At 33.6% G+C, this 16,605-nt stretch overlaps 1 protein-coding gene and 1 non-coding gene across 8 annotated transcripts in view; one reads left to right on the top strand and one right to left on the bottom strand.

Moving 5' to 3' along the window:
* The window catches only part of CDC27 (cell division cycle 27), a 51,939-nt gene that overhangs the window by 29,220 nt on the left and 6,114 nt on the right, over positions 1-16,605 (top strand). For 3 of the 7 annotated variants that reach the window (XM_081576502.1, XM_081576501.1, XM_081576499.1), the window contains exons 9-16: positions 1,240-1,355; positions 3,928-4,027; positions 4,971-5,178; positions 5,759-5,928; positions 8,495-8,647; positions 9,561-9,769; positions 12,564-12,681; positions 14,515-14,643. In XM_081576502.1, coding sequence (XP_081432628.1) covers positions 4,992-5,178; positions 5,759-5,928; positions 8,495-8,647; positions 9,561-9,769; positions 12,564-12,681; positions 14,515-14,643 — 966 coding nt within the window. In that variant the 5' untranslated portion in view covers positions 1,240-1,355; positions 3,928-4,027; positions 4,971-4,991. Of the gene's footprint in view, positions 1-1,221; positions 1,356-3,927; positions 4,028-4,970; positions 5,179-5,755; positions 5,929-8,494; positions 8,648-9,560; positions 9,770-12,563; positions 12,682-14,514; positions 14,644-16,605 lie in introns of all 7 variants that reach the window. The other 4 variants (XM_081576500.1, XM_081576498.1, XM_081576497.1 and 1 more) reach the window with 3 other exon arrangements.
* Positions 8,729-8,801, bottom strand: TRNAN-GUU (transfer RNA asparagine (anticodon GUU)). The gene has a single exon. It is a non-coding gene; the product is annotated as a tRNA-Asn (tRNA).

Raw genomic sequence — 16,605 nt, 5'->3', positions numbered from 1 at the left:
TTTCATTGCCCAATCTAAGCCTCTTCTGCCTCTGTTCTTTTACTCTATTACAAGACATTCCTGAAAAAGCTATACTTCCAGATCTGCCTGCAGTATCAACTAAAAATATCAAACCAAGTAGTGAGTTCAGCAGATAGTTCTTTGTTAAATAAGGAATGGCCAGAAAATAGGTGAAAATATTCAGTGGATAGTTAGTTATAGAGGAAAGAATATGACCAAGTGATATAATAATTAAAGAGTTAAAATGACCATGCTCTCCTAAAGAAAGAGAGAGTTGCTAAGGAACTTAATTTAAAACAGTGGAAGAAAGAGGGGCCAGCAAATGAAGTGGTAGAACAAATAATCAAGATACTACACTAAACATTTTAGAAATTACACAAAGTTTCAGAAGGGCGAGGCAGGTGGGCATGATCAATGATGTTAAATGTTGAGACGGTCAAAATAAGGCTTTCATATATGGTGAGAAAGTTGTTATTAGTGATTATTTATAATGTGCAATTTCAGAATTATGTACAGTGACTATCACAGTAACTAATTTTTGGAGAAATTTATTTCATTGTAAAATGTTTTTTTTTCAATATCCACTGACACAGAGATCGCTTTATAAAAAAGTTAAGTGATGAAAATAAATAGAAATAAGATGATAAATTAGAGAAGAGAGAAGGGGAAAGCACAGACCAGAAGATTGAACACATCAAAAAGAAATACTAATTCAGTGCAATATTCTTAGAATTTGGAAAATAACCCAGTGATTTTTGTTTTTTAGTCTACTAATCTGAATTACTCTAAGACTGTCTTTATTAAGTGCCAAAGAAGGGATATAAAATCTTTGTGTATTATTTTTTATGTATACTAAGTTAGATCATAAATCTTGAGAATAGTAGCTGTCATAAAATTTTTTAGCACTTAGCCCCAACTGGTAAAGTTACATAATAAATGGCTTCTAGGAATCTTAAGCCTTTCCTTGATAACTGAAGTCGAGAGGTAAAAGGATAGTATAAGGGTAAAAATACTGAGCTTAATATGAGGAAATAGGATGATGTTCATTCTAATATAACAATAATTAATTAACTTAAAATGACATCAATAATGACATTAATAGTTTGTGTTTTCAGATGACAGACAATATATAATATGAAATCTTGTATTGGGAAAATGTAGATGGGTACATCATGATGTCTTTTACCACTCACAATGCAATTTATAATTCATAAACTTTAGACTTTTTGTGTTTTACAGTCTGTTGCCAGAATCGGCCAAACTGGAACAAAGTCTGTCTTCTCACAGAGTGGAAATAGTCGAGAAGTAACTCCAATTCTTGTTGCACAGACACAAAGTTCTGGCCCACAAACAAGGTATTTATTTGGTCTCATTATTTGATCGGAGAAGGCAATGGCACCCCACTCCAGTACTCTTGCCTGGAAAATCCCATGGACGGAGGAGCCTGGTAAGCTGCAGTCCATGGGGTTGCTCAGAGTCGGACACGACTGCAGTGACTTAGCAGTAGCAGTAGCAGCAGCAGCAGCAGCAGCATTTGATATTGTTTAGCTTTTCTTGTTGTGAAACAGTTCTTCAGTTTAGGCAGGTTTTGACTGTTCCAAGAATTCTAGAATGACTACTGTAAATTTTGGATATGTTAAATTTGGAATTTCCAACTTGCTGAAAAAGCAAATTTAATTTTTGAGTATTACAATGCAAATCAAGACAAGAGTTAGCTAAAGTATCTTTTTATTCTAATTGCATCATGAGTTTCTTTAAACTAGATATTCTTAGCCCTCCTCCAAAATAATTTTCTTTTTTTTTTAATATAACCTTCTCCACTGGTCAAGATTAAGATTATTCTCCCCTTCCCCTATTATGCATTTCTATAAGTAGATCATAGTATGAATCTTCCAATAAATCTTCAAATGATGAATCCATTTCCACACAGAAATGGTGTTAAATAGGATTTCTTTTCCTATTCAAGGCCTCAAAAATAAATTATAGCTAATATATTAAGAGAAAGCTACAACTTTACCTCCTAAAATAGTGAACATGTACCGTAAGTCTTAAAATAGGTACACATGTGCATATTCCTTGACTATATAAAAGGCCTCAATATTTCTAAAATGCCTGGGTGGTAAGTCTCATTATGAGTGCCAACTCTCAGGTAGGTGGCAGTGATTGCCTAGGGCTCAGTGATAAGAAGGAGCCTGAGCCTCCTGCAGAGCACATTGATAGGCCAAATATATGCTAGTCTTCAAGAATATATAAACATAATTTACTGAATTATGCATTTCATTTAAACAAATGTACTAACTGTAATACACATGAATTACATTAATTTTGCCTTCTTTGTATTATAATTCCATTTTATCTTCTTTTCTTAGTTGATGTATAGTTGATGTGCACCACTGTACCTTCTTTATTGCCTGTTTTAGTTTCCAACAGCTGCCCTAGCAAAGTTTTAAGCTGGGTGGCTTAAAACAACAGAAATTGATTCACTCAATTCTATCTGAAATCAAGGTATCGCTAGGGCCATACTTCCTCTGAAGTCACTAGGGGAGGATCCTTATCTCTTCCAGCTTCTGGTTGCCCCAGGCATTCCTTATTTTGTAGTAGGCAACTCGGTATTTCCCTCTGTCTCCACATAGCCATCTTCCCTGTGTGCCTCTGTATTCAAATTTCCTTTTTCTTGTTAGGACATCTGTGATATTGAATTAGCACCCACCCTGATGACCTCTTCTTAACTTCATTACATCCACAAAGACCATATTTCCCAAAAAGTTCACATTAACAGTACTGGAGGTTAGGACTTCATCGTATTCCTTTGGGAGACACAATTCAACCCATAGCATTGCCTTATTAACAATTACTCTTTATCTTATTGTTTTAGAAGTTGTTTTAGGGTTTATATCACACATTTAACTTATCAAAGTCTACCTTCAAGTAACACTGTACCACGTCACTTAGAGTATAAAACCTTGTAACGTATATTCTAATACTCGTCTTCTCAGTCTCTATGCTATTGTCATATATTTTACTTCTACAGAGTGATTAACATTTCCTGTAGTCTACGTCTGTTGGTAATGAATTTTTTCAGCCTTTGTATGTTCAAAAGAAAGTTTTAATTTCACCTTTGTTTTTATTTTTGAAAGATATTTTCATAGTGTGGAATTCTAATTGACAGGTTTTTTTCTTTACATTGTTTTACTGTCTTCGTGCTTGCATTGTTTCTGATAAGAAACCTCTTGCCATCCTTATTTTTGTTTCTCTGTGTATGTAATCTGTCTATTTTCTCTGACTGTTAAGATTTTTTCTTTATCATTGATATTAATCCATTTGATTATGATGTGCTCTAGTGTGTTTTCTCCTTTCTTGGGCTTCAAATTCATTGAGTTCCTTGGATCTGTTAGTTGATAGTTTTCATCAGATTTAGCTAATTTTTGGCCATTATCTCTTCAAATACTTTTACTGTCCATGTCCCCCTCTCTCATTCTGCAGAATAATCCCTTGATGTGGCTGTTTGAACTTACAGGGTAATAACTTCTCAGGTATCAATTGTTCTAGTAATATTTATTTAGCAAATATCCCACATTTAGACTATGTCCAGCTTTCTTTATCTTTAACTTGCTATAGTTGCAAATAAAGACTAAAGATAATTGGTTTATAGATGTTTACTATTTATTGACCCAGAACTTTTATGTGGATTGTTTTATGTTCAAATTAGCAATTTCAAATAGAGTGAAGATCTATGCTATGATTTATATCACTGTATGGTAACAAGAATAGTTCTTTAAATGCGTTTCATAGGGGGGTGAGGAAAGGATTGATCTCATCAATTTTAGAATACAAACATGCTGAGTGCCTATTTTTAATATACTTGAAATAATAGTTAATGGTCATAAACTGAGGTTTTTTTAAATGTCTACTTTTATAATTTTTTAGTACAACACCTCAGGTATTGAGCCCCACTATCACATCTCCCCCAAATGCACTGCCTCGAAGAAGTTCGCGACTTTTTACTAGTGACAGCTCTACAACCAAGGTAATTTAAAAATTTCTGTATGTCACATTTATTTAATACTTCCTCCTCTGAAATTTCTGTTCATCGATGGCTCAGTCTCTAATGAATACATTAGGAGACTATTTAAAATTTTTTTAATGTTAAAATTACAAAATTATAGAGATGGAGAGGAGATCAATAGTTACTAGGGGTTAGGACTGAGGGGAAGATGTGACTTTTATAGCATAGTACAAAGGAATTTCTTTTTGTAGTGATAGAATAGTCCTGAATCTTTATCGTGGTAGTTGATTAAATAAATCCATACATGTAACACAATTTCACAGAACTGTACACACCAAAATTTTTTAAAAGGTCCATGTGAAAACTGATGAAATACAAGTAAGATCTATAGTTTTAGTTGCTAGTATTACACCAATTCCAGTTTCCTGGATTTGATGGTATACTGTGGTTATGTAAAATGTTTCCACTGGGAAAGATTGTGGGAAGAGTGAATGAAAATTTTTTGTTTTCTTTGCACATTTCTTTGGATAGCTGGAGAGTTTTATACATTTGGTAAATTTCCTTCATCCATTGACAAATATTATGGTCAGTCTTGGTGACATATATAGATCAGCAGTTTTATACCTTACAGATTTCAGTGCTCTGAGACAATTAGGTAGTTGTTGTATCTCCTTACTTTCTTATTTTTAATTAATAAATGAAAGTGATATACTTTGAATAAAGAGAAATGCTTAAAGCTAATGTACCTTAAATACTAGTTAGTTAATATGATTTATTTTCAGAATTGTTGCGTTTCAAATTAAGTGACTTTGAAGACTTTTGTTTTTATAAAATTTCTTCTGAGAAAAATATAGAGCAGTCAAAACCATATGTTTATTTTATATCTAATACTTGAGAAAAAGGGTTAGATAGATGTTTAAAATACATGAGTATAACAAGTATGGAATTTTCCTTCTTGTTACAGGAGAATAGCAAAAAATTAAAAATGAAGTTTCCACCTAAAATCCCAAACAGAAAAACAAAAAGTAAAACTAATAAAGGAGGAATAACTCAACCTAACATAAATGATAGCCTGGAAATCACAAAATTAGATTCTTCAATCATTTCAGAAGGAAAAATCTCCACAATTACACCTCAGATCCAGGCATTTAATCTACAGAAAGCAGCAGCAGGTCTGTTTTTAAAGCTTAAAATCTTCTTTATATTTTATTCACTTGTTTTAACTAAGTTTATTTATTTTCATTAAAGAAATGTTTTTTTCTGGGTAGATGTTGTAATATTTTTCTTCTTCTTTTTTATTCATTTTACTATTTATTCATTTTTAGTTTTGTCTGTGCTGGGTCTTCATTGCTGCTGTGTGGGCTTTTTCTCAGGGGCTACTCTCTAGCTGTGGTACGTGGGCTTCTCACTGCAGTGGCATCTCTTGTTATGGAGCACAGGCTCTAGGTCCATGGGCTTCAGTAGTTGTAGCATGTGGGCTCACTTGTTGCAGCTCCCACGCTCCAGAGCTCAGATTCAATAGTTATGGCGCACGGGCTTAGTCGCTCTGCGGCATGTGGGATCTTCCTGGACTAGATAGATATTGATCCTGTGTCTCCTGCATTGGCAGGCAGATTCTTTTCCACTGGGCCACCAGGGAAGCCCAGTGTTGGAATGTTTAATGAAATACTTTTTAATTAGCCTTCCAAGAAAACCAGGCAGCTTTATTGTGTTCTTTTTCCCTTTGTTTACTACATTATTTTCTCCCAGAAGGTTTGATGAGCCTTCTTCGTGAAATGGGGAAAGGTTATTTAGCTTTGTGTTCATACAACTGCAAAGAAGCTATTAATATCTTGAGCCACCTACCTTCTCACCACTACAATACTGGTTGGGTGCTGTGCCAAATTGGAAGGGCCTATTTCGAACTTTCAGAGTACATGCAAGTAAGTATTAAAAAAGTTGCATATGCCTTTCTAGAGATAATTTAAATTTAATTAAAATTATGTTTGAGAAGGCTAGATCTAAAGGGTCAATATTTATTATGTAATGTCTTTATTTTTTAAATATTAGTAACTTACCAGTGCAGTTCTTTCTTGTGTTAAGGGTAACTTGAATTCTTTGGGATTACTTGAGATAGATTTGTAGAGAACTGAAGTCATTCTTTCATGGAACATTTGTACTCTACTTACTTGGATCTGAAAATATGTATTTACTGTGTAATAGACATTTATAATCAAAATTCTTTCTACTATATAGAGAGCTTACTGGGATGAATTTTTGGCACGTAGTATGTTTTATAAACTTAATGCAATGAAGAAAGTTGTAAGTAATTGAGAATATAATGTTTTTGTTGTAAGGTTTTATCATTTTAATTTTAATTATATTTGTTGCTTAAGTTATCTGTTTATATCAGGAAAGGAGAGGATGATTAACCTAAAGCCAAAGAAAATTCTAATTTACTCCCCAGTTCTTTCAAAGCACTTCCTCCCCCCACCTCTAAACTTAAGTTAGAAAAACGTTTAAAAAAAGCTTTAAGAAAAAAAAAAAAAGCTTTAAGACACCTAATATAAATTAAAGTTGATAATAAGATCACTTGTTTGCCCTTTTTACATTCAGCATGTATTTGAGTGCATATTATATCCTAGACTCTCTTCTATACTGTAATATACTATAATATAGCTAGACAGATAATTGCTTGCCTTCATAGAGCTTACTTTCTAGCAAGTGTGCATGTGCTAAGTTGCTTCAGTTGTGTCCGACTCTTTGCAGCCCTATGGACTGTAGCCCACCAGGCTCCTCTGTCCGTGGGATTCTCTAGGCAAGAATACTGGAGTGGGTTGCTGTGCCCTCCTCCAGGGGATCTTTCTGATCCAGGGATTGAACCCATGTCTCTTAAATCTGCTGCATTGGCAAGCAGGTTCTTTACCACTAGCACAACCTGGGAAGCCCCCTTTCTAATAAGAGAGATTACAAGCCAATAAATGTATAAGGACATGTAGCAATAAGTCATATGAAGGAAAAATGAAGCATGGTAAGGAGATTGGGGAACAGTGAAGTATGGTACTATTTTTTTAAAAAAACATGCTCAGAGAAAGTAGATTATTGCTCCTTTAAGGAGCCATGCAGAGTTCTAGGGGTGTAGTATTCTTCCAGGTAGAGAATAAATCCAGAAGATACCTATTCTTGTAATTTTGAGTAATAAAAAAGAGTTGTAGACAGCCTTTTTCATTGCTGGATTGTGATTTTTTTAATTGGTACATAGGTAGAAGTGGTGTTTGGCAAGCCTTTTCAAAATTATTTGTTTCGTAGGTTCTTAGCATGAATTTTTTTGTTACCCCCTAATCATAGAGCAGATTTAGACCCAGATATTTAAAGGAAATCTTTGTTTCAACTTAATTTTTTGTTTTGTTCCAATTTTCCTTTTTTTCTGTGGCATAATCATTTTTCAGAAGAAACAGTAGATTCTGAAAAATTTTAAACCAGTTTTCTAAAACCTGTATTTGACAGGTGGTTAGGTCTGTTTTCTTGTAACCAGTGTGTGTTTGAAAAAATGAAAAACTTTACTGTATAACTTTTAAGGAATTTCAGGGGAGTCACAAATCTAAGCTAATTCTAGATGGTGTATGGCCATATCATAAGAATTCCTATTCTTAAGGCCATACCTAAGCATTCCTATTTTTCTAGTTTTTATGAATGCTATTTCCTTATCTTGTCATCTTCATTTCATTAAAAATAGACCTGATATTCCTTATTCTAAACTAAGTTTGACTTTCAGAATTTTTAACGAATTGATAAACTAGGGAGCTAACTAGTTTCATATAGCCCCAAGTCTCAAACTTCAGGGGAGAGAAGCACAGTTCTGGAAGCTATGAGTGTGGTAAGGAAAAAACTTTGACATGGTAGCTGAGAAAGGACCCTAAAGTCAAGAGAGTGCTGCAGAAGAAAAGGGAATTTATATTAGGCAGGGACTGTAGTTCCTAGCAGTTATGACACTGATGGAAATATTCAGTGCTCAGTATGTCATAGGGTTAGTGGCCACCCAAGCCTATTTTTCCCCTAAAGTCTTCAACTTAACCTCTTAATAAATGTACAAAAATAGATTTTCTATTGCAGAGGTCACTCGTCTCTCACCTTTCCAGAGAGTTATTCTATAAAGCTGTTATAAAAACTTGGAATAGTGTTTTTTGAAAATAAAATAATTGACTTTTTTAATTACTAACTTTGTCTAGATCTTCTTTATTTTTGGTGGAAACAATTTTTTTTTTCAGAATTTATATTCCTATCATGACTTGTGTATAAAAACTAGGTTAAGTATGAATATGATTGCATCAATATTTGACCTACCATAGAAGGTTACTCATTTTGGCCATGTGTTGGTGCTAATTCACATAAAATTCACGTGTAAAATAAGGCAACATTTAGGTCCTATGAGAACAGTGCCCAGCACTCTCCCAGTATATATGTAAATTGTATCAGCTTGTTTTCCTCTTACTAATTTTTGTATTTCAGGCTGAAAGAATATTCTCAGAGGTTAGAAGAATTGAGAATTACAGAGTCGAAGGCATGGAGATCTACTCTACAACACTTTGGCATCTTCAAAAAGATGTTGCTCTTTCAGTTCTTTCAAAAGACTTAACAGATATGGATAAAAATTCACCAGAGGTAAATTAACTGAAGCACTTTGTTCATGTACATTTTTCTTTTCTTTTTTTCGCTGCATCGGCATAGCTTGTGGGATTTTAGTTCCCCAACCAGGGATTGAACCCAGGCCCTCGACAGTAACAGTGAGGAGTCCTAACCACTGGACCACCAGGGAATTCCCTGAAACTATTTTTTGATTGTCTTTACCAAATGGGAATGACCCAAATCATTAATTTAGTTTCACCCACGTTTATTTTTACATTCTTCTCTATAGGCTGAGACTCAGAGAAGGGGAAATCCTAGAATATATGGTACAGATTCACAAATAGAAAAGTCTTAAAGCAGGTATTTCATTCGGGATTAATCAAGATTTGGTTATACTTGCTGTTGTCACCAAGAGCAGAGTTCATTAAACAGAAATAGAGATTTTTAAAGTGCTCATTTTAAATTAAAATAATAATTTTAACTGTCATTTTAAGGCATAGGCAGTTTATTTACATGTTTCAGTCCTGTAAGGGTTTTATTTCCTTGCATCTCAAGAATATATAGTGGTCCTTTTGTAACATATTGAAGCTTAGAATTTAAGAGTCAGTTCTCATTATTCCTGGTAGTTAGGTCTATAGTTTCCATGAACACTAAATTGACAAATACTGAACCATACACACATATATCACATGTGGGTCCACCAATGATCACTAAAGCACTGCAAGTATTGATTTTGGTTTTACAGGTTAATTTTAGAAAGTAGACAGATTTGCAAATATGGAATCCTTGAATAATGAAGATTGACTGTATCTATTAAAGCTCTTTAATTGTTGTCTTTCTGTTCTACGTAAGATCTGAGTCTTGATTTTAGTCATAGATTTGCTTTTGTTAGAAAAAAATAAATCAAAATTTTAATTATGCATTTGGTTTTTGTTTCTTTTTTTTTAAGGCCTGGTGTGCTGCAGGGAACTGTTTCAGTTTGCAGCGGGAACATGATATTGCAATTAAATTCTTCCAGAGAGCTATCCAGGTTGATCCAAATTATGCTTATGCCTATACTCTATTAGGGCATGAGTTTGTGTTAACTGAAGAATTAGACAAAGCATTAGCTTGTTTTCGAAATGCTATCAGAGTCAATCCTAGACATTATAATGCATGGTAAGTGCTAACAAAGTGCAAAGACAATGTCTTATTAATGGGGCTGGTCCCAGTAATTTTTCTAGTGAGATTATTTCTTTGTTGTCATGAATTTGAAGAATGGTACATACTGGTTGGTAGCTTCTAACCTAAGTGGTTTTTTATGTGAAATTTATACCTTTAACAAACTCTTAACTAATGCCAGTAGAATTCCAGATCCTTATATTGAACAGTTTCTACTTTTTCTCCTACTAAACATTTGCAAGTATTAATATCTGGTATTATTACTTTGATTTGTTACTTTTTGTTAGAGCACTAAAATGGTGATGAAAATAGAGAATGGTTGGGACTGTGGAGAAGAACAGTATAATTTTCTCTATCATAATTATAATAACAGTATAATTCTTCTTTTCTATTATCCAGTAGATAATTTCTGCTACCTTTTGGATAATAGAAAATAAACATAGAAAACTATCCATTAGGTGTTGCTCTGGCAGATTTATTAAGTATTAGTTCTAGTTTATTAAGTTTATCAAGAATGTTCCAGTTTAAGTAATACCTGTTTTACTTTTTTATACTTGTGGGTAAGTAGATGAATAGGAAGGTTAATCTATTAATGACTGGGTTAATCATTATAGCAGTTTCTAAATCTGAAGCACTAGATTACTGAAATATATTTTTTGACTGTATATGTGTTTTTTAATGAATTTTATCTCATTCTAAGTAGTTACATTGCCTGAAAGATGGCCTGATGAGTACTAGCTTCTGCTAACCAGTTAAACAGTCAAGCTTGCCAACATTCACATAAAGTTCTCTGTGATATTTTCAGAGCTCAGTTCTTAATAGGACTTGAGTTGTTTCTTAAATGTGTAGTTATCTGTTCTGCCATATTTCAGTAGTTGCATTTTTAATAAAATTTACCATATCAAAATTGTTATAAAAATAATTGTTGCAATTAGAGAAAAGGAGGTATATTCAGACTAGCAAGCTTTTACTGGGAAGACGTTCAATATTGAGTTATTCAGGTAACTGTAAGTATTTAATTAAACTAAGCAAATTTATTTTTCCTACCCCCAGGTGAGTGGTCTTTCTTTGGTTATCTCCATTTTCACCATTATTAGCACAGAACTTTTCATACCTTTTCTTGACCTCTAACACAATTATAATAATAAACAGTATATTGTTGTGCTTTTTTCTTAATCATTTGTTGATTATTCCCCTTCATTATTATCTAGGTTCACCAAGAGGGATCCTTAATGTAAATTGGTCACAATATATTTGATGTTTTGAAAATTCAGGAAACATACCTGTATATCAACTTAATATACTGTTGCATAGTCTTTAAAATGTGTGATTTTGATATCTGTGTGAAGCCTTTGCTGCTGCTGCTAAGTCGCTTCACTCGTGTCCGACTCTGTGCGACCCCATAGACGGCAGCCCACCAGGCTCCCCTGTCCCTGGGATTCTCCAGGCAAGAACACTGGAGTGGGTTGCCATTTCCTTCTCCAATGCATGAAAGTGAAAAGTGAAAGTGAAGTCACTCAGTCATGTCCGACTCTTCGAGACCCCATGGACTGCAGCCTACCAGGCTCTTCTGTCCATGGGATTTTCCAGGCAAGAATACTGGAGTGGGGTGCCATTGCCTTCTCCGGTGTGAAGCCTTTAAAAATTATAATTTTGAAGTCTGTAAGTTTTGAAGGATAATATGGGAGTAGCATTATTAGGAGTTTAGGGTCTAGAATCATTGAGGGAGGATCTGAATAGAATCCTTGTGTGTGTGTTTAGTCACTGAGTCATGTCTGACTCATCACTACCCTGTGGACTGTATGTAGCCCACCAGGCTCCTCTGTCCATGAGTTTTCCAGGCAAAAATACTGGAGTGAGTTGCCATTTCCTCCTCCAGGGGATCTTCCCAACCCAGGGATCAACCCTAGGTCTCTTGCATCTCCTGTATTGCAGGCTGATACTTTACCTGCCCTTATTAGCTGTATAACTTTGAGCAAGTTATTTAACTTCTCTATGCTTTAGTTTCTTTATTTTATTTTATTTATTTTTTTTAAATTTTTTTTTTATTTACAAACTGAAAATTTTATTAAAAAAACCATACCTACATCCCAAAATTACAAATTTTATTAAAATGAAAATAGAATTTTCTATTCATTATTTTTTTTGGTCCAAGAAAGATACTCAGGACTGTAATTTATAAAGTAAGCAAACAAAAAGGCTAGTTTTCATGACTTGATCTCTGTGTGTGTCCTGAGTCATTCAGTGGTGTATGATTCTTTGCGACCCCATGGGCTATAGCCCACCAGACTCCTCTGTCCATGGAATTTTCCAGGCAAGAATACTGGAGTGGGTTGCCATTTCCTACTCCATAGTTTCTTTATTTTAAAATGTGATTGATAACAGTACCTATCTCCTTGGTTCCATTTAGGATTAAATAAGGTAAATCAAACAAAGAATTTAATAAAATTATCGGCAGACACATGATAATCACGCAGTAAAAATTAGCTATTAAATCGAGATTGTAGTGGTAGGTCTAAGGATGTGGTTTCTTTTTTTCTAGTTGTTATAGTTTTATTTGGTTGATTGTTTGATTGATTGGATTGTTTTCACTTATAAAATTGACTTGTCTAAAACACTTGGGCAGTTTTTTATCATGACAGATTTTGCCTACCCTAAGACCATCACAAATTACACATCAGTATTTTTCTACTGGTTTATTAAAATGCCACATTCCATACATATCCTTTTATTAGTTAAACTAAATTAGCATTTCATATCCCTAAAATTGTATTTTATTTTAAACTCTCAGGTATGGTTTAGGAATGATTTATTACAAGCAAGAAAAATTCAGCCTTGCAGAAATGCATTTCCAGAAAGCACTTGACATCAACCCTCAAAGTTCAGTTTTGCTTTGCCACATTGGAGTAGTAAGTAGCTTTCTAAGTATTGTTCAGTTAATCCCTTTTGGAATGTTTGTTATTGGCTTAATTGCTGTAATGAAAATTAGGGTTTTTTGTTATTGTTATTCTTGAAACAATATCCTGGATTCTTTTACAGCCAAAAATATCGCCTTTTTGCTTGGCATAAAGAGAAATCACTGGAGTACCCTCATTCCTTGGGCAAGTTACTTAATTTCTCTGAGCTTCTATTTTGTGAATGACAAATAATGCCATCTTGCCTACCTCATAGGGTTATTATAACACTCATATGAGATACTTGATATTTTTGAAAGCAGTTTTCCATGTTAATATTTAGCTCCTAAATTAAGTTAATTAATAATTTAAGGCAAATGATTCCCTGTATTTTAGCCTCTGAGTGGTATAGATATGTCAGAACTAATTAAAATTCTTATAAAGTGGTGAGAATGGTCAATTTTATGTTTATATTTTTTTTTACTGTATGTGATAATAAGTTATACTTTGATAGGATAGGAGAACATGTATGTTGGGTTTTTTAAAATCTTATTCACTAACTTCTCTGAAAGCTTGGAACATTTTTTAAGTTCTTCTCCTTGTCCTTTCACCATTCTCCCCTTTCCCTCTTTCCCTCCCTCTTTTCTTTCTCTTGGCAAGTTTGACTTTTGTGGGAACAAGCATACAGTATAAGGAAAATTATATGAGTTTGGAATTTCACTGTTCATTTTAGGGGCAGAATTCTAGCTCTTTATAATGATTTTCTTAAGAATTGACATGGTAACTTTTATAGTTAGATACTGTACAAAAAATATAGGGAAAATACGTCAAAGATTTTTTTTTCCGTCACTTTACTTAAACCAAACTTGAATATCTCTTGCTACCTTTCAGTGAAGTTGAACATTTTTAAAGCAGGCTTTCTTAAAGGCCATAGTCCAGCATTGTGTAATCTGTGGGTTCTAAGACCTGGAAAAGTTACTTCTCTGCTATAGTTTCCCTGTTTTTGTTTTTGTATTTTGAGTATAGTTGATTTACAGTGTTGTGTTTCAGACTTTCATCAAGGTGATTCAGTTATATATACATATATATTCATTTTCAGATTTCTTTCCCATTATAGGTTATTATGAGATATTGAATATAGTTCCCTATGCTATATAGTAGGTCCTTGTTGTTCATGTATTTTGTATATAGTCATCTGTATCTGTTAATCCTAAATTCCTAATTTATCCCTCCTTCACCCCCCTTTCCTCTTTTGTAACTGTCAGTTTGTTTTCTATGTCTCTGAGCCTGTTAAAATTTATTTTTAATATATAATTCATCTAAGAATGAACATAGCAATATGAGTACACATGAATAAATAATGAGACTTGGTTGGGTTTGCTTTTGTTTTTTTTTTTTTAAGTTATTTGAAATAAATTACTTACTACCCAGAATTACAGATCAATGGTTTTCAGATATGTAAAGCAGAAGAATTATTTTTAAAACAAATTCCTAAAATAGATAAAAGTGTAATTGTTCTGAGCAAAACAAGGTTGGTAAGTTTCAGAGCCAAATCCCCTAGGGGTTCTTGAAAAATTTTGAGAAGTCTAATATTTAGAGGACCATAATAAGTCTGTTAAAATGTATTATCTAACAAAATAGTACAGATTTTCTTGTGAAGAAAGACCAAGGTTTTTCTTGTCTTTTAGACTTAAAGGTAACCAAATATCTACTCTAAAGATAGAATCTTGATTATCATTATGGAGAGTAATGGTGAATTGGAAGCTGTGTTGTTTTTGAGTCACACTATTTGGTTTTTACCTTTCCTCACAAATAAGGAAACATTAATAGAATCTTCATTTCTTATAGGTTCAGCATGCACTGAAAAAATCTGAGAAGGCTTTGGATACCCTAAACAAAGCCATTGTTATTGATCCTAAGAACCCTCTATGCAAATTTCACAGAGCCTCAGTTTTATTTGCAAATGAAAAATATAAGGTAAGATATATATATATATATGTATGGATATATATAGATATATATGTATATATATGTATATGTAGTTTAACAGTCTTCAACATAGTACTATTTAAGCTTTGCCACTTTTTAAATAAACTAAAAGTTATTTATACTTGAATTTTTATCTTAAATAGTTTATTTCCCCATTTTTAAAAGCTATGTCTTTTTTTGCCTATATTTCTTCATGAAATACTCATAGGAAGGATGGGTGTGTATATATTTAGGAATATAAGTTTATTCTTTAAAAAGATTTCCTATCATATTACGACCAAGATATGTGAACAGAATAAATGAATATATGTGCATTATTCAACAAGTATTTGTTTGAATGCCTCTTATTAATATATGTCAGACACTAGGAATATAGTGGCAAATGAAGCAACCATATTTCCTGCCTTTGAACAGCTTACCATCTAGTACTCCCCTAGAGGGAGATTAGTCACTCAATCGTGTCCAACTCTGCGACCCCATGGAGTCTTGGTCTGATTTTCTTTATGAAGAAGTGGATGTCTAATCTTACTGTTCTGCCTTTTACAATGTCCTTTAAATCTAATAAACATTTAACAATTTTTAACTCGCTCTTTGAAGTGTACTATAATTGTAATTCAGCATTTGTTTTCCTGTTTTTGCTTCATTGTACAAAAATTTAAAAAGTTTTTATTTAATCTGATATGTGGTCAGGTTCTTCAGTTGAAGGATTTTATTTATTAATCTTAAAGGCATAAGCCACCTCACCTACCAGGAATGCCATGTAAATCAAGCCTATACTTGCTTCAAGAAACCCATGTTCTAATCTGACCCATTGTCCAGGCCAAAATGGTTATAGTCATTTTTGAGTACCAGCTTAGGGCTCGGCCAAATTATCAGGCTTACTTTGATGCATGATTAGGTGTAGGTTAGAAAAGGGGCATAAGAAAAGTTACTGACTGCTTCTGCAATGTCTTGCCTCCGAAATGAAAACCAAACTGTGTTAGAGGGCCATTTCAATCTCTCTGTGGCAAAAACCATTACTAGACACCACCCTGTTTAATGTATTGTATCAGTGTGTAATTGTTTACCTCTTCTAGGGTGAAAAAGAGAGCTCTCCTGCCCTGTTGGATACTATACTGTGTCTGTGTTAGAAACTGTTTTCAGAGTTTCCAAGTAGATTATGCGGGGGGGGGGGGGGGGGGGGTTGCAGCATGATAAATGCATGAAATTTTGATAACAATTGTAACCTGCAGTCATAGAAAACATATTAGTTCTAAACTGTGTGTGGTGTAGCAGTATAGATGTTTTTGGGGTACAACATCTTGATGAAAATGTATTCAAAGCAGTGATTCTAAAGTATAGTCTGGGCACTTCTGGGGGGTTACCAAAAATCTTTTCAGGAAGTCCACAAGGGGAGAACTATTTTCATAATAATATTTAGATGTTATTTGCCTTTTTCACTTTGATTCTCTCACCAGTGTACAGTGGGGTGTTCTAAAAGCTACTTGATGTGACATCATAACAGATTGAATGCAAAAGCAGATGAGTCCAGCTGTCTTCTCTTAACCAGAGATTTGCAAAAACTTTAAGCAATGTCACTCTTCTCACTGACCTTTTGTTGTTCTGATTAGAAAAATATGTTAGTTGACATAACGAGGCCAAATTCCTAACAAATGGATTGCTGAATCAGTGTTTACATGTAGTTTTTAACTTAATAGATAATGTTAAGTTGTCCTCACACAGAGTTTGCATCAATTTGCAGTTCTGCCCTCAGTGATGAGAATACCTGTCTTTCCTCCCTCATGGTAACTTTATGTAATATCAAACTTTTAATTTTTATCTATTTACTAGGTGAAAAATTGACTATTTCATTTGGGGAGCTGTTTATTTTTAATCATATCTTTCTTTTAAATACACATACAATTTTCCTATCTGTCTTCTCAATCTCCTGAACCCCTTTAGCGGTAGTCA

This window comes from Giraffa tippelskirchi, chromosome 3, assembly GCF_054371585.1.
Source record: "Giraffa tippelskirchi isolate mGirTip1 chromosome 3, T2T-mGirTip1v1.2.pri, whole genome shotgun sequence".
NCBI classification, from domain to species: Eukaryota; Metazoa; Chordata; class Mammalia; order Artiodactyla; family Giraffidae; genus Giraffa; species Giraffa tippelskirchi.
The sequence above is the reverse complement of the archived record's forward strand: the minus strand, read 5'-3'. Positions and strand labels throughout refer to the sequence as shown.